The following is a 21,298-nucleotide window of genomic DNA, read 5'->3' on the forward strand; positions in this document are numbered from 1 at the left end:
TCTGCCCACAGGATATTTATAGGCAGTTTTAAATAGTCTCCAAAATCACCTGCAGAAAGTACCCAGTAATCTCCTTGTGCAAATTTCTGTCTGACTAGGACTTATCACGTTCTTTCCTGCTTTTTCCAGTGTGTTCAAAGTGTGTTACTTAGGTGTGATTGAGCTGATAAATCAAGTTATAGGAGTTCTTTCTGTTGATCAAGTAATTCTGCTTTAGGGCATTTCCAAAATACTGATGTTTACCCTTTCAGTCACAGCAGATTACTTCACATGCAGAGATGAAACCACTACCAAACTATTTAACTATTAAAGTCCTTGACACAGACACCTGAACTTCAGAGAAAACTTGGCAAGTTTAAAGATTTTGAAGCAAATGTTAGTCTTGTGGACCTATTCTACACAGTAAAGAAAAGCAGAATTTGTCTCTATTACTGTCCCTCATTTAAGAGAATGAAGCCTCTTTGTGCTACTCAGAATCAGAACAGAGAGCTGAAAGAAAGATTTATGTCTGCTAAAACGGGTATTTACATAAGCCTCCTGAAAATTAAGTTATGTATCAATGTGCTGCACTTATGAAATCGTAACAAACACGCCACACTAGTAATTGCACTTGTCTGGCCTTAAAGGAAAGTATCCAACAGTGGCATAAGTAAAGAAGGCAACAGAAGGACAAGTTCTTACTTGTGCCCAAGTTCATGTGCAATTGTGAATGCCAGATTGAGACCGTTGTCTTCAGCAAGAACACACTTTCTCTTGGCACTGCAGACACCTCCTAGGTAAGCAATTCCTGCAACAAAACCACAGAGAATGTTCCCATCAAAACCAGTGAAACAGCTCATTCATTCAAAACATACAGCAGTAACACCCAAAGTGATGAAAAATGCAACCAGAATGAAAAATATTAGAGCAGTTTCCATACAAAATCATCTGAGTAGTTTCTTCATCATCCTAGTGGAGAATCAGTCCAGAGTTTTGTCAGACAGGAAATAAGTAAAACACACTCACCTTCACTGCTTTCATTGGAAAATGTATTTCACTGTCTCAAAAATATATTTCACTGACCCAAAAATTCATCTAAACTTGTCTACTAATACCCTCTACTACAGCATTAGAAGATGCAGTGAAGGAGCCTGAACAAGCGTTTAAATGGACTTCACCTGATTTTCAGACTAAAGTCAGGGAGAAGAAATAAAACAATAAAGCAGAGACTGAAAAAAATCTTACATTTTCCCTTATTTTAATGCTTAAAAGAAAGTGAGAGCATCAGAGCCAGGAGAGCTGGCAAAGTGCTGATGGTGAGTCACAAAGCCAATGTAGGTGGCACAAGTCTCCTATGACTGAGTGGAATTTAGGATTTGATCCATGCACAGTATTCTCCTGTTTGTGTGGGCACCACGAACGGTTTGATGCTGAGGCCAAAAAGGAATTCAAAAGTTACAGCATGAAGCCTCTGCTATGGAAAAACAATAGTCCTCATCTGCCCTTCCTGCAGCCAGACTGTCCCCTGCTGAAAGTGCCACAGCACTTGGGAATGCTGTGATGGCATCACAGGCCAGCTCAGGATATCACAGTGGACATATCTGCTTGTATTTGTATTTAACAGCACTAAGGAATACATTTCCTCACTGCAGTACCATTTCCATGGAGGGACAGATGCATGGAGCTGCCTCTAAGGAGCAGACCATGACCATGCAATGGAGTCATGATCCCTGTTTTTCTTTTTTTTTTCCTCTCAGAGTTGACAAAGCTGTATTTATCAAGGTGCAAATGTAAAACTTTAGACCTGGAAGAAGTCCAGCCCTGTTTTTATGAGTTTTGACAACAACAAGGACATGGATATTTGTTGCCAGCCAGGGGTGTTCTGGATTGAATGAAGGGATGGGCAACAGCATTTTACTTCAGCACCTGCAGCAAAGAGTGAAGGCAGAAGGCAGGCACTAGCACTTGCTTACTTTAAAAATGCTGACTGTGAAAGGGCAGATTCATATCACACGCAAAAAAAAAAGAGATCAAGATTTAAAATCAATGGCCATAAAAGGCTGGATTTCAGCACTTTTCTTGGACTGACTTGCATTTTACATGCAGAATAGTCCAAAGGATGTCAAAGAATTGCTCAGGAAGTAACAACCTTCTTTGAGAAAGACTTTTGAGATTGCAAACTCAGTCCACACCTGATGGCCCAATGAACGTGCCTCTTTTTGGTTAAACAGAAGCAAAAATTGAGTATTTGGGTCAGCTGAAAGACACTTCTATGGAATAGGGAGAGATATTTTGGTTCCCTTTCAGCAGTTTTCAGGCAGCAATGACCAGAGCAGGATTTTTACCAAAAGTGTTTTATTCCTACTACTAAACCTGATTATTCCACCTTTATCTTCCATTAACCTGTGCCAATATCTCTCTCAGTTATATTTGACACACGAGGTTTTAACTGAGGAGCAACAGTTGCATTTCAGGCTCAGGGCCAATCAGGCAAGTCAGTTTTGCTTGAAATTTATTCATGCCAAATTCCTTTTGAGAGATTTCATAAAAAGAGGCTGGGTCTATGTTTGCCATCATGGAGATGGAAGGGGGCAACATTCCCATTTTTGGGAGGTGTGGCACAGCAAAACAGACTAGAATTCTGCCAATATATTAAAATATGTCAAATACCAATTAAAATGTCAAATACATTATCCCAAATAATAATTCTTCTGAAGTCTTTGTTTAGTGGCTCTAATCCCCACTGAACCTGGCAATGTATATCCACATCATTATTTTGGCTTTTGCTCTGTGCTAAAACCCTCATTATTCAAAGGTGGAAAACTAATGATTAAGGACTTGTACATCCACCAGTGGTCAAAGAAGTAGTGACTGTGGCTCAGTTACAGACTCTTAGTCATCTATTTTTATTAGCTATTTTCAGTGCTTAATGTGAATCCTGCGTGGCCTTTTTATAATATCTGCAAAGATCAATCAAAAAAAAATGTAGCCATTTAAAATTAGTTTATTATTACAGAAATGGACTGGGCAGAGAAACTCATAATCCTGGAAGAGCAGAAACCTTTGGAGTACATGGAATGAACTCAGTAAGAAGTCCAGCTCATGAACTGCTGAGTGCTTATTAATAAGAGTCATTCTGGAGCAGCAAGCCAGTTATAACAAATTGGTATCACATTTTAAGCCTGAAAAAGCTTGCCTTAAAAATGTTTTTGAAACACTTATTTTCTATTGAACTATTTCCTAAGACTATAATTTTCTTTTGGACCAATACATTTTAGCATTAATTCCTTTCATCAGAATATCAACTACAAATAAATTATTGATCTGCAAACATTCTCCAGTTCTTTAGTAAATATATCTGAACCATTAACATAAATGCAACTTTTTTGTAACCCAGTACAATGATCCACATAACTGATATGTGGAGAAAAATACACCTTTAACCAACAACAATAGTAGCACAATGCATTAACTTGATTTATTTCTTCATTGGGATGAATGGAAACTGTTGTTTGCCTCTTAAACTTCCAGATTTTTATCTGAGCCTTTCAAGTCTGCAGAACTGGAATAAAAACTTCATGAACTCAGACACATTTGTGAAAATCCTAGCGTGACGTGGCTCTACCAGGCTGGGAAGAATATAAGAGGAAATGCTTTTATTTGGTAATTTTGCTTCTGGCCCTGTCTGTGAGACAGGTGTGTGTGTGTGTGTGAAAATGAAAAATAGGGAAGGAAGCTGAACTGGAATTTTTGTTTGTTTATTTTTTAAAAAAACCCCACACTTCTCATGTGCCTCTGCAAATATACAGACAGGGGCTTTCTTTAGGGGAAAATCTCCTTATCTGTCAGATACACTGTCAGCAATTACCACAAATCTATTTTTAATATATAAAAAAGGTCAAGCAGGAGCATCAGTGGAAGAGGGAAAGGAGAGCCAATTACTATTTTTACTATTACCAAGCACAAGGGTTTTTTCCTTTCTCTCCTGAGAAATTACATAATTACAGCCCATAACTTCTGTGCTTGGGCTTGGACACGCAGAGCTATCTGCACTTCCACGGCAAACCCTGGGACACAGGCAACTGTGTAAACTCACATTTATCCAAAAACTTGTCATACATAAACAGTTTGCAGCTGTTTGCCTTCCTGCCAGCTAATGAGCCCTCCACCAGCAGTATCTCCAAGGGGAATGATCCCATCTATCCCACCAGTCCAGCAAGGCATGAGGATATTACACACTTGCCACATGGATGGCCAAAGCTGGGAGAAGACAAGTCCTGGTGCATGGGTTCCCTTTTTGTCCTACTCCAAACACCTGGGGCTTCCTCCTGACGGCTCTGGAGCATTCACTCAGCAAGTGGTTTGTCCAGGTACTCCAGCTTTCAACTCTCTAATGTCTTGTTTTCATTGCACTCCTAATACTTTAATCTCTTCTTTTGCCAACCACCTCTGGATACAGAACTTTTACTTGATTAAAACTTGGCTTGCTCTCCTCCTGCTCAATGTATTTGCTGTTGGGAAGGGAGCCAAACTCCAAGTCCTGAAGTCTGCTTGGCAAAGACAGAGACTCCCTGCATATCCACATGCTCATAGCAAACCTCCCATTCCCCATCATTACTAGTTTGGTGTTGAGCTGATGTTTTTCTCATCCTCCCACGATTTTCGATTTGTGCAGCTCACACATTGCCATCAATTACATTCCTGTAGCCTCTCTTAACATCCTACACAAGTAAAACCAGGAAACCCTGAAGTGATTCATGCTCTGCCTTTCCATTCAATGGCTATGATATGTTTGACAGAGATGCCCTGCCTGTATTTACACATCAAGTCAGTCACCAAGGGAATCTTTCAGTGCTTGTGATACTTAAAATGAAAAATACTTTTCCCTTTCTATGAAGTCTACATAGAAAAGGTTCCAAAACTTAAGAAACATTAAAGAAGAAGAAACCCACTAAACTGCCTCCAAGATAGGTACTAACACTGTTCTACAGCTGAATAAACAGAGGTCTCAAGAGTCAGCGGTATCCAGGTGAAAAAGAACTGTATCCATGGAAGGGCCCTCTGCAGCTTGTACAACACAGACAGACTAAGGCTGTCACCACTGAGCCTCCAGTTTGGTTTATAGGGATCATCCAGAAAAGCGAACAGGGTGAGCTGTTCCTTCATTTTATGAGAATGTCCTAAATCAAAGCCGGACATGCAATTTTAGTGGCACAGATTAATTTGGCTTAATGCTAGATAGTCATCCAAGATGCCAATTTCTGTTAATCTTGCAGTAACAACATGGTTTCCATTAGAGTTTAATATTCATGTATGGAAACCGTTTTCCTTAGCAATAATTTTCATTGTTACTGCATTTAACGAAAACCACACTGGAAACAACACACTTGTCATGAACCACAAGTACAGAAATTACAGAGCAACCAGCCAGTGCACAAGACACAGCTACGATTAGGTAGGAAAACAAGTTAATAATCACACCAGTGCAAGTCACAATATTTTGAACTCAAGTATTTATACAGGAAGAGATTCTGATGTCACAGACCAGCTGATGGAAGCCACCATGACTCCTGAGAAGAGGCACCAGATCCTGACTTTCTGTACCTGGCCAACTCGTTGCAAATGTGCCCATCACCACAGAATCCTCTTCTCCCTTTGGAGAATATAGCCTGTCCTGAATTTCAACATGACCCCTGTAAAACTCTGTTCACTGTGACCTGCAGGGATGCAGCACAACTTTCCCAGAACTCAGACTGCAGTCCTGTAGTGCCCAATAAAATAACTTCTTCCTCTGAAAACACTGTCATTTCTGTGTACACTGTCACACTGTGTACACAAGTGCTATCAGAATCCCGAAAGCCCAGCGAGAAAAACAAACAGCTGAAACACAAAGTGTAGTTACTTTCTGAATCTCTTGATTTTCGTTACACTCACCCTGAAGGACTAACAAATCAAACCTCTCCCTGATATTCACAGCACCAGCTGATGTTTCTGGAGCTCACAATGATAAACTCCTCAGAACACAAGGTCCTTACAGCACAAATGAGTGAAACGCTCAATACCTTTGGCAGGAGATACTTTTCTGATTATTGGGAATAACTAGAGATACTTGGCACTGAATATTGATACAACACCCACGGGTCTAATGAGCAGCCCTGGATAACATTTCACAAGACCAGGGCTCTAGTTGAATGAGCCAGATTCAACCACATGCCTCAATCTTTGTGAAAGGACTGTGATTCAGGCAGAAACACCCAAATCTTAGCTATGGCACCACTGCAGCTCAACCCTTCTCAGAACTTCTCAGTCAACCCTTTCATCTCACACTGAAGCCCAGGCAGGAGTGCACCGCCCCCTTTCCAAACAAATTACCTGACACCTAAACCAGCTGCCCTCCTCAGTACCTTCCCGATAAAAATGCCTTTGTGAGGCCAGACCTCTTCATGTCTGTAAACCTGCAGAGGCAGCAAGATTTAATCATCAGAGCTTAAAGGAGTGCTTTTGCTATCTTCCTTTTCTCTGTTTAATTACCCTGCAGGACAGCAATTAATGGAACACGTGGACTCCCCTCCCCAGCACAACCAACCCTCAGCTTTACCTTTCAGCCTTTCTGCAGAGCTTTTATGTTTCTTGGGAACCCTCCTGTGGTTTTCCAAGTTTAATGGATGAATCATTTATCTGCTCCTTTACCAACCTGCCCACACACAGACATTCCCCAAGATGGCAAGAGCTTTATTCTAGCGTTATTTGCATTGGGTTTACACTCTGCTAATTCACTGATTCAGGCAGAGGGGGCTGCCCAGACAGTGGAAAAACCTTAGAGATCGAGACCTCTCCTGGATTTAGGGATAACTGTCCTCACCCACACCAGCAAAAGCTGCTTCAGATACCAAATGCAAGTGAGATAAGAAAGCTGAGAGACGTTCTAACACATTTTTTGGCTGAGAAGACCCTTTAACCAAGGCCTTCAAAAACATTATTCATGCTGCATTTTAAGAGCAGAAAACCTTTGGAAACCTTCAGAGGTTTGGCACAGGCATCTCTGAAACCACATTCCTTTCCAATGCCATTCACTAGGATTTGTGATCACAAACACAAATATTCACCACACTGACCATACCTGAGGAGAGGTACGGTGTTCACTGGATTTCAGAGAAAGCTGGAAAGCACACTGCTCAGCCTCATGGAGCAGATATCTATCAGGAGCGACACAGGTACCAGTGATCTTGCCTTGGAGCAGGGGAATGCACTAAAAGCCCACCTGAAGTTCTTTCCAGCCCAGTTTTCCTAAGCTTTTATGATAACACACCAGGATCTAAGACCTCAGCAAAGCAGGAGATAAAAGAAATTCCCTGTCTCTTTGACATCTGCTCTTTGTTCAGCGTGACATCCTCCATGCCATTAATGACTCCCCCCTTTCAGCAAACCATCACTTCCCTGGATGACAGCACATTAATAAATCCTCTCCATCCAACAGACATGAGGAGTGCCTTAATTAACTGGAGCAGAGGAAGCAGGGTATCATCTCCATGTTTACTCTACTTTGATATGCTAACAGCCACATTCCAGAGAGCTTCTCCCCAACACTCCCCGGAGCCCTGGCTGCTGCTGAATGCAGATCTCAAACACAGCTCTTTCCTGCAATCCTATTTCTCTAGTTAAATATGGAGTTTGGGATATTCAGTCCAAATCAGACCATCATTCCTGAATGCTGATTCCCAAATCCAGGCACCTAATTCATCATCTGTTTATAGACATCACTGCCTGGTGCTGAAAGTCTCCATGCTCACACACACACATGGAATTACATGGGCTTGATTACTCAAAGTAAGATATATTAGGACAGCTGTTAAGAGGAAAGGCAGGGGAAGAGCTGGCCAGGTGGATCTGAGAGAGGGATTCCAGTTGGGGAATGGACTGGATGAGTTAACACACAGTGATGGGAAGAATACAGAAGCCTGGCATAATTCAAATTTAGTGAACAAGGCAGAAGGAGAAATGGGAAGAGATTAGGGAATGAGAAGAGACAGAAAAATAGCAAATGGAAATAATATGGGTTTTCCAGAAGGCTTCAGGAAAGGTGACTTTGATCTCATAGGCAGCAGGGAGTCACTTCTGAGGGAGGCAGGGGTCAAGGAGGGCAGGAGATAAGATCAGAAGGGAAGATGAGCTCCCTGAGAATGTCTGTGTGTACTTACTGCTGGAGAAAAATAGACCTCCAGCCCTGGGTCATATGTCTCTGGCATCATAGGTTCACTTGAGGAATTACTGAACAACTCTGAGGGCATGGAATAATTCAGGCGGGGATGTGTGGGCAAAACCTGGCACTGAGCATAATGGAGGGACAGCTGTTGGAACTGGTATAGAAACAAGGGATGGAAATCAGCAAGATACAAGACAATGAGAGGAAAATACACAGGCACAGGGGACAAGGTTGTTCAGGGATATCTCACACCAGAAAGGAATCAGATATGGCAGAAGTCAGCAGAGATCTGATGCTTTTGAAAGGCTACAGGAACATGTGACTGAGAACTCAAAGAAAACATTACCAACAACTGTGAAACCAAGCTGCAAACCAGGATTTGGATCCTGGCCCTCAAAAGTCGCCTCTGCCTGGGGCTCAAAGGCATTTGGATTTGAATATCTTGTGTTGGACTCATTGTGTTCAGTGGGGGAACCTGCCAGTCCTTTCTACAGACTGCTGTAGAGCTAAGCAGGATCTTCCCTTCCCACATCCATGGAAACATCACCACAACAATGCCCAAAAGGCAGGCAACCTATCAAGGCAGCAGCAGGACTCAGCACTGGATTCAGGGTTTGTGGAGCTGTGTGACTGTCTTTCACTGCAGTGGCTGCAGCACAGAGACACAGGGTAAAAATGACTCCACATCTCTCAACTGCTGGATGGCTCAACAAGAGGCGAGAGCTGCACCTGCTCCTGCTCTAAACAGCCTTTATGACTCTCGCGCTTCCCTTTCCCAGATGTTATTAAAAATCAGTATTTCAGTATTCTCATTTTGACCTGTCCTGTCTGGTGGAAGAGGCCTGAACTCAAGAGTTGCATCAGTGTCCCCGTAAGCTGCATCTTTCAGGAAATAAACACCGCACCAAAAAAAGAGAAAGAAAGAAAAGTGCTTGAGGGCTCCCATGCCCCATTCCCACCACTCTGCCACATGCCTATGTCAGTCTGCCAACACCTGTCCTCAGGATGGATTCCCAGCTGCATGTTACCATCTTCCAAGAGATGGAAAAGCAACCCTGGCACTGCCTGCAATAGCTGCAGCTTTGAAAACTGTGTAAGGTTCCCAAACCATCTCTGGGGATATTTTCATCTTTCTTTTTCAGATGAGTTCTGCAACTTCCACTTTTGGATTTGTCAGTTTGTCCCTGCAACTCATCTGAGCCACCTGCTTCAACAGAGGGCCTGAATTCAGAGAGAAGGAAGAAAAATATCAAATCAGAGCCTTTAATGGGACTGCTAAACAAAGAAGAACATGGAATTCAGCAGCAGGGATCCTGGAGCCTTTAAATTCCTCACTATCTCCCTTCCAGAATGAAGAGACAAGGTCAGACTTGGCAATAAATCAGAAGAAATATTTGGAGTCTCTGTACCAAACAGCATCTGCTTTAAGAAAGAGCAGTCAGGGTCCAGCATTCAGTTCCAGTTTTTCCCTTCCTGTAGCTGCAAACACTAAGAATCTCATGAAGCTTTGCAAATAAATTGAAAGATTCTTTTAACAGTTCCAAGAGCTTTCCTGAGCCATGCCTATCTCACCCTGCTGTGGTGTTGGTCAGGGGTAGGTTCATGAACAAAGATCCGTCCTGCAGTGGTTAAACAACGTTCAGTAATGTACAGTGAACAATATTTCAGTGTCTGGAGAGTGTCAGCCCAGTCTGCTGAATGTTTTGGAGATGGCTGAACACCTGTGCTGCTGATGAATGGCATTCTTCCACAGCTCCCCACTAAATTCTTTCCATGTTCTTACAGAATGACTAAGCAATCATTACTCTCAAAACCTGAATGAATCTATACTTTTGAAACATGTTAAAATTTAAAGTGTATTTTATTTTTAGGTGCTGTTTGCGTGTTAAAACTGTTCTCCTGGCAACATCAGAGCAGCTCAGGTGACCTGCGCAGGGAAGGCAGGCCAGCAAATGGGATGATGCACACTAATCAAACTCCAAACAGATGCTTTTCCAAATTGCTCCTGTGGTACTTCTCATCTGCAGCTCCCACATCCTGACTTCCAGGGGTGCTGAAGCTCCTGCCTTCACTTTGGCAAGCTGCCAGCCAGTACTGAAACTTATTAGCAATTCCTGGTTCCTGATTTAGCCCCATGGCCTGACTTGACAAGGCTTACAAACCCAGGGGCTGCTCCTGATAAGGTTAATAGGGTTGAGTTACTCTGTTAAGTCAGAACTTGGGTTGAAAAGCTGGTCCTCAGCACCTCCACCCTGGCTGATACTTCTGCTGCCAGAGGTGGGGAGTGAAAATGATCTTTCCATGTCAGTGGGTAGTGCCGTGGCTCTGCTCCTCTCTTCACACACTACCAACAGTCAGCACATTTGTTTTGGCAGAGTACGACAGCATGGTGGAAAGGGAGGTGAAAATAAATTTAAAAATCCCTAAACTTACTGCCAAATTAATGGCTTGATTTCCTAGAGATTACCACTTCCACTTGGGGCTCCTGATGTAAAGGTGGGTGATACAATCTTTCCCTCAGTGGCAGTATCAGAGGGAGAGGGCTCCTTCCTCTACTTAGTTTCCTAATTTTCAGAAAACTTCCGAAAGCCTAATATTTCTGAGCTTGATATCCTCAAATTTGATTCAAATTGGTCGATGGGTTTTAAAAATATTAGGGAACAACCATCACTGGGGGAGATAGACACAAGCACAAAGCACACACAAGGCATAGACACACCGACCAAACCAGCTTAAACTATTCTGGGTTCCCAAACAGAGCTGTCCATCCTGGCTTTCACTCCCCAGGCAGGGAATGACCCACAGGATAGTTTATGCCGACATAGACACATCACAGCATCAGCCTGACTGAAGAGAAACAGTGGCTAATTTCAGAGGTAATGTGACTGGAGATATTTTTAGTATGTCCTGAACCTAGTTTTTTAAGTACCTCTTTCTCTAGACTACTCAAAAATAAAATGTCACCTTTAAAGCCACACCAGCTACAGAGAAATTCTCGCTATGAAAAAGAGCAGCCTGAGCTTTTCTCACACTTAAAAAGAAATCTCTCATGTTCAAACTTGAGCTTCTGTGAAAGAAAACACAAATTTGGATGAATATCACTGAGCTCCTTGTGATGACTGACACCAGACAGAGAGTCCCTGGTGCCTCACAGACACAGGTAAAGGCACAGTCCCAGTCCTGAGGCCTTTATGGACTGAACTCAGAAGTGACAGCCCAAGAGGCTCACAGGGACAGCACTGACGTGCCACAGGATCCTGCAGGAGCCAGGGGACATTTTCATGCACGTGTGTTCACATTACTGCTCCAGGGCTTTGTGCTGAAGTTCTCCCAGCAAGGACAGAACTACCTCTTCTAGTCCCATGTGTTTCTGAATAAAACACTCCCAGGACATGCAGGAGCTCCTCAATACCTGCCTGGGTGACACTTCCAGTTCTGAGCCAAATCGGTGTCTCCCTGACTGAGAACACTGTCCTGGTCTGCAGCACGGTTTGCAGGCTTTCCTCACTGCCAAACCCCACTCAGGATGTGGCTCCTGGAGGGAATTTGCAGCAGGAACAGCTGCACTTCCCAGCTACGCAGGTTGGGTATTTTTGAACCAGCCTGCCTGGGAGCCCAGTGGCAGTGGCCTGGCAACTGCCATGTAATGAGAAGTATTTCCCAACAAAGCCACTTGGTTAATGATAACATAATCAGCATCCCACAGAACAAGCTGGATGTGTATTACAACTGCCCTAACAGTACCAGCTACCAAAATCACCACAGGCTTGATCAAAGTCTCACTGGAACCATAAGATTATTACCCCTGGCTTTGGAAAAGGTGCATGAAATCATCTTTTACTCAGTTTCCATCCCCAGAAGGTTGGCCTTTGTCTTTTTTACTGAAGTGCAAAGCCAGAAAGTTTTATTTATCTGAGTGTTCAGATTATGCTGTGGCTCACAGACACCAGTGCATGAGTGGGTCTCCTGCACCTCTGTAACACTGAACAAAATCCTGGCTACAGCAGTCAAAAGCTGGGGTTCTTCATCATGGGAAGAGCCAAATGCTCTCAGAATCCAGATCTTTTCTCTGAGCCAGGAGCATCACATCCTTCCCAGTTCCTCAGCTGTAGAGAGACAATCCAGTGAATGCCAACACAAGAGGGCTGTGCCAGGAACCTCTGCCCCTCACTTGGCTCCACAGAGGGAGAAGGGAAATGGGAAGATCCAAATGAGACAGATAACCCATAGAAAGAAATCTGGGACAAATCAGAGAACATCATGGAAGAAGGAATAAGATACCAGGAGGAAGAAACATGAAACTGAAACGTAATTATCGGACTCTGGTGAGGCAACAGACATTGCTGAAAGGAAACCACAAAGCTTAGAATTTCAGTAGTCCTTAAGCAGCACTTTTGTGTTGCAGGATCCCAGGATTCCCTCAGGAAAGCATCTCTACTTCATATGCTACTGAAGTATGTGGTGCACAAAGTCAGGCAGGAATCACAGGGAAAACCATCTGGAAGGACAGAGCAGCTCCAGTGAACAATGCTGCCCTTCTGAACTCCAAGTCAACAGACACTTGGAAGAGTCATCAAAGGGATTAGAAGGAGCCCCAATACTTCCCCAGGAATCAGGACACCGGTTGAGAGAGCTGTAGTCAGGAATTTCATCCACTCTTGGATCCAGACAAGACCAAGCTGGAGACAACATTTTCCTTCTGACTGACAGAGCCAGAAAAGCAAACAAACTGCAGCACGCAAGATAAGAAACATGAGTGCACAGGTTTCTTAAATAGAGGTATAAAATATAAATTCTAAATAGAAATCTAACTTCAGTCATCTATTTTCCTGTCATTTCAAGAACAACAAAGTCTGATTAGACTGATGGACTAGTTTTCAATAAATAAAAACATCAACACAGAGTTTCCTAACTCACTGGCCAGTCTTCTTACAAATAACTGCAGTGTTTACACTGTTTGTCTGCTACAGCACAAATACTGCTCTACATGCTGGAGCTTGATGGATGATATTACTAAAACCAACAAGCAGATCCTTAGCAGAACATTCATGTGTACCCAGCAGTCCAGTTATGGCCAGGCAGAGCCTCAGTGCAAACAGCTCAGGCAAAGCAGCCACACAAAAATGTATGACACAACCACACAAAACCAACAAATGCCTTCAACCTGCTGACTGCTCATGACCACCAACCAAAATAGGAATACAAGGCTAATTCCGAGCTAAGCAAACACAGAAATCCTTCACATTCTACAAATCATGCTGAGAGAGTACAGGAGGAGAAAGATATTTGATGGGTTGAGTTTAGGGGTTTTACTATTATTATTTTGGTAATTTCAATGCATTTCTATCAGCTGATCTAAAAGGAAAAAAAGAGTTGTCAAACTAATCCAGACAAAAATCTTGCAGATTATAGGATTCTGAACCTGAAATTTAAAAACCTATATAGCAGAACCCTTGCGTCCAAATAAAATTCCAAGGAATTCCACTTCTGTTCTAGAGACAGTTTATACACAAATACACACACACAAATGTATGCATACACACCCCTCAGAGATAATTACGCTAAAATTTCATTATCTGTGGTCACCTTCCTATCTAAATTGGCAAGAACTTGATGAAGAAACCCCAGTATTTTCTACAAGGAAGATATGGTCAAATCCACACATGTAAAATTCAAAGTACCCTGCCATGCATTTAGAGACAGTAATTTATTTCCAGAATGTGTCTGTGCATTCTTGGGTCAGCTCAAAATTTCATCACCTTCCCCACAGCACCTGCCATTAATATTTCCAGCCATGGAATGAGCTTGTAGCGGATCACAGCTGGCTAGAGCACACTCCCTACTGCATTTTCAGCACACTGGTAAACACAAAACATTTTCAGTGTCTGGTAAACACAGGGAACATTTTCAGTAGTGCAAAGTACTGTTACATACCCAATTCCTATTTGCATTATGCGGAGCACAATCCCAGCTGAAAAGCTTGGAGCTTGTGCTGAGGCAGTGGGAGAATTGTTAAATAAAACCCAACAACATTCCAAGGATTTAAAGTGACTTTCAGTCTATTGAGTGCACTTGGTGTAGCAAAATCCTGCCAGGACCAGACACACTGCAAAATGGGTTAGGTATAATACCAGGTCATGTTACCAGATGATTAACCAAAGCTGGGAAGAAAACAGTTCAAATGAAAAAAAAATCAGCACAGATCAAACTCCCTTCCTGGGGAGGGGGGAAAGTTTTATGCACACTTCCCAGTGTGGTTTTCCTGGTTATCACCAGTAAAAATCTCATCTCTACGTTATTTAAAACTCGCTCTCGAAATTGCATTTAGTCTTGGCAGCTGCAAGACAAAAGAAGTGTAAAAGTACAGTAGGCAACTGTCCTTCATTTCCTTCCTTTACTCTTACATATCCTGTGTGCAACTGGAATGCTTCTTTTTGATTATCCAGTGGAGTAAATGCTACAATGAATGCAATCATGCCTTATTACCCTACATGTCTGCAGCCTATTGCACAGCTATGTACAGATGTTTTTACACAGCTTGGTTTTTTAGCTACAGGGTCTGTAAAACAATAGGAATGATCTGAAATGTTTTCAAGCCAGCAAAGGATAAAGGCACTGTAAAGCAGTCAACTGGATAAAAGCCATCTATGTCTGACAGGAGAAGAAAAACCTCAGAGGTTTCTCAATTATAAACACGTCAGCTTTCTGCAAGTGCTGCAGTCTGCAGCAAACTGACCAGGAATGTGTAAACAGAGGGGAAAATAAGGACCCAGGCAGTGGAAAGAAGGAACACAAACCTCTGGCCTGTTGAAGGGTTTAACCACAATTTTACTGACCTGAAGAACTGGCTGGTGCCCAAGGAAGTGGAGCTGCCTCTGATAGCCTTGCCTGTAGCTGGGGGTTGGGCTGAGATTCAGCCTGCAGCCAGCTCTGTCCTTGGGCTTGTCCCTTCCCATCTCCAGGCTTCACTCCCCCACCAGCACCATGGGGATCACAGTTCTGATCTCTTTGGTAAAGAGCTTTGGATTTTACTGAGGAAAAGCCCTGTTTACAAATTCATTTCTCTCTCCTCTCAATACATTCTTTTTTTACAAATAAAATACAATGCAAAACCCCCTCAATGTATTGTTTCATGGCACGGGTCTGTCAGGAGGGAACCGGGAATTAATGGGTAAGGCGCCGGGCTGGAAATCAGGATGTGCAAAATCATTCCATGTTCTTGGATGAGAACCAGTGAGAAATGGTTTTTATGAGTCCCATCTTCCCCGGTCCACCTGGCCTGAAGCGTGTCATAGCAGAAAATCCTGCTTTCTGCTGCAGAGAGCCTGGGATTGGCATTCCCAGCCCAGAGGGGTTATTTATAGAGCACTGACAGGAGGTCTGACACTGTGGAAAACAAACACTATTTATCTTTCCATAATCTTTTATAATAAAAGGGGAAGGAAGAAGCAGGGTGAGCTGTGAAAGCAGAACTGATGATTTTATTTGTTTTATGATCATTCTGGTGAGAATCCCCCAGAGAAACAAACCCTCAGCAAGGGGAAGTGATGGAGGTGGAGTGTGAAGCAGTGCAGCAAGCATGGAAAATCTCCATTTACATGGATGAGGGAAGAGACAACAGCAGAAATACTACAAACCCCAAAAGACACTAATGGTCTGTCCACAGACCAAATATAACGAGCTTGTTCTGCTCGTGTCTGTCTCAAAGGCTTCTCAGCCTCACACACACAGTAGCCAGGAGCAGTTCCAGAGCTTTTCCTGACAGTTGTTTGGCAGTGTGGGCTTAGCTGGACATCAATTAGGCTCCTGCTTCTCTATTTGCAAACACAATGACCCCTTTCCGAGATAAACAGCAGAGGTTTCTTTAAATAATCATTAAATGTTGCTTAGCCATAAGCAAAGCCTTGGTTCTCAAGCAGTGTCCCACAAATCATCTCTAATTTAGAAAACAATTGAGGCACAAAGCTGTCTAGGACATAAAACTATAATTCAGAAGTTCTAGCAAAGTATATTCAGGAGAACCAAAACCCTAAGAACTGCCTGTCACACAAAAGGAAATATTAAAATATTATACTTCTGATTGTTTTTTCTCCATGCCAGCATGAAAATGTACTGAATTGCTTCTGAAGGACACTATCCTGTAAATTCACTGGGAATTGTTAGTTAAAACAGTCATAACACATCCTTTTCCCCTAGAAAAGGGACTGCATGTCAAAGCCCCAGACACAGGAAGAGGGTGAGGGGTAAGAAGATTGGGAAAGGAACATCTCATGCAGGTATCTGCCCTTTAAGCTATGAGACCAAAATTCCCAGGTGCTTTGTGTACATGTCTATATAATTTCACACAGACAGAAATGGCCCTGGAGTGGAACGCAGGACGTGTTTGCACCTGCACCAGTCAAGCTGCACAATGATTTAGCACATAAAGTGATTTACGAGATGGAGTTAAAATGAAAGAATAAAATCAGAGCATCAGAATAAATATCAACAAAGTCATGGCAAATATTTTCCCTCATGACTTACTCCTTTTAACAAAGGCAGCAGAAAGGAGATTATTTACCCACCAGTTAGAGACTAGGCTAGGATTTGGGCTGGAGTCCTGGATTCCTGATGGGAAAGGACCATAGTTCTGGAAGCCAGTGAGTTTTCTGAAGAAAGCCGGGCTGGATGGGGCTGGAGCAACCTGGTCTAGTGGAAAATGTCCCATGGCACAGGGTTGGAGTGAGCTGGGCTTTAATGGGCCCAAACCATTTTAGAATTCTATAACTCTATGAAGATACATTTTATTCCAACAGTAATCAGCACCACCCTGTATAATGCTGAGATGTGATGGCCTGGAGAATATTTACTCAGTAATATCTTGCCCGGTAAAGTACTATGGGTTCTTTCCACCGCATTTTAGACAGTTGTTCACCAGCATTTATCCAAACACATCCCCATGAACCATTAATAAAACCATGGGAGAAGGTAAAGCTTTCAAGCTAAAATCAGCTTAAACATCCTGCACCAGCTTAGGGGTGAGCCACAACAAATACAAAAGCTCTGTCAAAGCCGAAGGGTCAGGAGGGAGCAATCAACAAGGAAAGCAAGACTTAGGATGGGCAGAGACACACTAGCATACACAAGCAGGGTGGGAAGTTGATGGGAAGATTTTGGACACGCTGCCCTACAGCTGAAAACGACTGTGAACATATTTCAGCACACCAGCTTAAATATCTATAAGCATTCATTACCAATAGCAGTTTGATTGAGGACACAAAAGGCCAGGTACAGAGCAGGAAGTGTGTTATTCCTCCCTGCTGACAGTGTTTAGTTCCAGCTCCCTGAGAACAAGCTTCAAACAAACACCACACTGTGAGGCCACTGTTTTATCTGCTGGGATGGGTGAGGATGACAGACAGACAGATAAATAATAGGAAAATAAAAGGGCCTGAAATACATTTTGAGGCTGCAAAAGGAGAATGATGTATGGAGGAGAACTAATGAGGAACTGCTGGAGGTTTATGAAGACTAAAGTGGAGTAAACGTAGGGAAATTCCATGACCTCGGTGGGCATGTCCTGGGGTCTGAGTGACGGAAAACAGACTCTCCAGGGCCTCTGGGAACAGCAGCCTCTGGGTGTCCAGGCCCAGCTGAACAAGGAGAACATGAAGGAGCAAAACTAAGCAAGAGCTCCTATGAGCTCTGAACTAACCCCAAAGAGAAACAGGGAAAAAGGAAAGGGAAGGGAGTCAATCATGAGAGCAACTGACGGTCTACGAGACCTCAGTACTGGGAACTGGAAATACATGGGAGAGGGAACAATGACAAACATAGAGAAAAGCTGTAACTAATCCTCCCTCTACTAAACACTTGCATTTGTTTTAATTACCCAAGTTAATTCTTTCACCCAAGACATCAGAGAGAAAATGAAAAAAGTTGAGGTTACTGTAAGTTGACAGCACTCACAGATTGATAAATTCCCAAAGACTGATCAACCACCTATTTTCTACAAAAAGTCCTTGCAACAGGACAATACGAGCTCCCAACTAAGGACATCACCTCGTGTTTGGCTACTGTGTCTTTTCCAGATAGACGGACATTTTTCAGCCAAGGAGATCAAGAATCCACCAGTGCCCTCAGTACGTGGAATGAATAAAGACAAACCTAAACAAGACTCCTGAGCTGCAAAACAAACCCAAAGGCAAATGAAATTCAAATGCTCTACTTTCCTTAACAATAAAACCAGAATGTAAGCCTTTATAAGATGATAGGAGGGTTGCATGTCTCAGACAATGTCTAGGAACATGACCAGGATCCTGACCCCGGCGAAACCACCATCTAGATTCTGAGTCTGGTGTAAGCAGGATTTTCCTCTGGTCTTTAGTGCACAGTGAGGCAGCCTGGCTGAAGCCATGTCCCCAAAACAAGAAAAGGAAAAGCACACGCAGGACACTGAATGAGGCAGAGCAAGGGTTACAGCAGCAGGAATTCCCAATTACCTGAGGGGCTGTGCTTATCCCAGGGCTCCTATTGAGATTTATGCAATCTCATATTACACTCGCTTGGCACACAGATTTTTTGTGGGAATCTGGAAGAGGAGGGATTGCTAGCTGGTGAAAAGAAATTGGAAGGCTGTGGTGGGTAGGGTGGGGCCTGGGAGATGGTAGCAAGGAATATGCCCAATAGCATAGTTCAGCACTGTCTGGGTTGTGCAGCCCAGCATTTATTCCCTAGCAACCAAAAGGCAAGGGAAAAACTCTTCCACTGCACTGGACCACAGCTCCCTTTGGTTTCCTAAAGCCAACAGCCTGACTCCGTTGCCCTGCAGAGCCACAAGTGACAGAAATTTGCAGTGCTGTGAGGCCCCTTTCTTTCCCAAACACCAAATCAACTCAATTGTGTTTCTTTAAGGGACGTTTTAACCTCCAGCATGTTCATTTTAATGTATTAAGCTGTGTTTGGGTTTGGTCCGAAGGACAGTCCCAGCAAGGCTTTTGCTAAAGCCAGGCATTGCTGCTCTAATGAATTGTTTTAAGCAGCAGGTATTTCTATTTATTCTGGCATCAAATAAAAACCCGCCCTGGAATATACAGAAACATTCAACATGAACCACTATGGAAAATGTTTTTAATGTGAGAATTCCTTTTCCACTCAGAGCAAACCAGCTAGTCTTTGCCCTTTCCTTGGGGATGAATTCTCTGTTGTGACACTGGCAGGGGACTGGAATCAATACAACACAGGGAGGAGGATTTAAATGAACAGTACAAGCAGGATGACCAGAATTGTCTCCTGCTGTGGACAGGCCACCCAGAGGTGGGAAATGGCCAAGGAAAAGGCAAAAATATCCCTTATTCAGGTGTTTTACATAGAATAAAAAAAGCCTACTTGGAGACACAGACCCTTGTTTGCCAAACCTGGGCATATTTGGAAATGCTTTACTGCGATAAACAGCCAGGAGATGGGAACGTTTTTCTCGAAACACTGATTCACTGATTCTGTGGAAAGAGTCTGGAAAACTATGTTTCTCAATCACCTCACTCTGTGCTTGTTTTTCTCCAAGCAGCTATTCCTTCAGCTCAGCCTGCCCCTCTGCAGTACACACACTCTGCTTTCTTTTCCCCGACATCAAGCCACAGAGGAGCACATGTGACCGCAGCAGAGGTAAACTCATTTTAAACCAGGGCAATTTAAGGATATTTAAGACACATTCTCATTTTCCATTTCCCAATTCCATACTGCCCCCAATTTTATTATTAGCTGAATACAGGGAAGCTTCAGCTTGGATCTGGGGTAACATGTACACCAAAGAATGAAGGCCAAGCTTTGCCCTGAAATATGCAGGATCATTCCTAACTAACCGTAAAGCTGCTTATTTGGCACTGGCAGTGGAAATATTGAACGAAAGGGGCATTCTCAATCTGCTTATGTCACAGAAAGGTTGGATTCTGACAGTGTGCAAGGCTCCAAGCTGCAGCCTGATATTAATAGTGAGACATTAAACTCGCAATTTGGCTGGCTCTGAGGCAGCTCCCTTGGAACACAGATTTTTCTGCAGGAAACGGCAGCTCTAGTTGGAGTCACAGCACGAGGGATGAGCCCAAAGCAGACTCTGGAATTCTGACTGGTGTGTGATGAGACTGTGTCACACAAAAAGAACCTTCCTGCTCAAACTGCAGAGTGTATCAGAGGTCCCACAGTGGAAGCTGTTGGAACACGACTGTTCCACACAGGAATACTGTTTTCCTTCCATCCACCTCCTTTGGAATTCATCCATTCCCAGGCCTAACTTACCCAACCAAGTGGGGCAATGAGCAGTAACAAACTATTTCTTACACAAACGTGGTTCTGTTCCGTGGTGCAGACAGTGGAGTATCACCCCACCAAGACATACCTACACATTTTCCCCATTTTTGAGCTTGTTTCTGTAATTATGTAACCTTCCACACTACCCTGGCAGCTGGGCCAAGAAAATTTGAACCAAGTCCCCAGAGCAACTGGTTTCAGTGAGGGGCCCCTGCCAGAATACAAATACAAACCTCCTGCTGCTGTTTTCTCGCTGTGTCTGCATGGCAGGCAAAGATTCCAGACAGGTTTTTCAATATGGATCTTTCAGAGCACAAATGAACACCTCTTAGGAGCCATTTAAACTTCGTAATCCCACTTCCGAACAACAGCTGGGGCTCAAGGCTTCCACCAGGGGAAGTTTTGCTTCCTTATTACAATGTAAAGAAAATCAAGACACTGTCACTGAAAATAACATTACCTACAGCACTCTGAGTCCTCTTATTTCAGTACACAAAATCCAACAGATTTCTTACAGTCTCTTGAACATGACTAAGCAACATTAGATTCTGGACTTGTATTGCATCACACCCCAAGAACACCACACTCTTTATAGGAGACCTCCCTAAGCCATGCAATCTCCTGTAGCTTTGCACTCAAAATCCTCATTTCACAGAGGTAGACAGAAGCATTCAGAATGCAAGTGACTTGCCAAATGTCACACAATGAGTCAGTGCCAGAGCTGGGAATAGAAATCAGGAGTCTAAGAGTCCAGATACTCTGCCTTATATAGAGCAGCAGCCTCAGCCTCCTGGTTTAGGAGAGAGGCTGCTCGCTGAATTCACAGGATGG

At 43.2% G+C, this 21,298-nt stretch overlaps 1 protein-coding gene across 2 annotated transcripts in view; it reads right to left on the reverse strand.

The window, feature by feature from the left end:
- Positions 1-21,298, reverse strand: part of ADAMTS17 (ADAM metallopeptidase with thrombospondin type 1 motif 17) — a 157,317-nt gene that overhangs the window by 96,659 nt on the left and 39,360 nt on the right. For both annotated transcript variants that reach the window (XM_069025817.1, XM_069025816.1), the window contains exon 8: positions 682-787. In XM_069025817.1, the coding sequence (XP_068881918.1) occupies positions 682-787 (106 nt within the window). The remainder of the gene's footprint in view (positions 1-681; positions 788-21,298) is intronic.

The sequence above is a fragment of the Aphelocoma coerulescens genome, chromosome 10 (assembly GCF_041296385.1).
Source record: "Aphelocoma coerulescens isolate FSJ_1873_10779 chromosome 10, UR_Acoe_1.0, whole genome shotgun sequence".
Taxonomy (NCBI): Eukaryota; Metazoa; Chordata; class Aves; order Passeriformes; family Corvidae; genus Aphelocoma; species Aphelocoma coerulescens.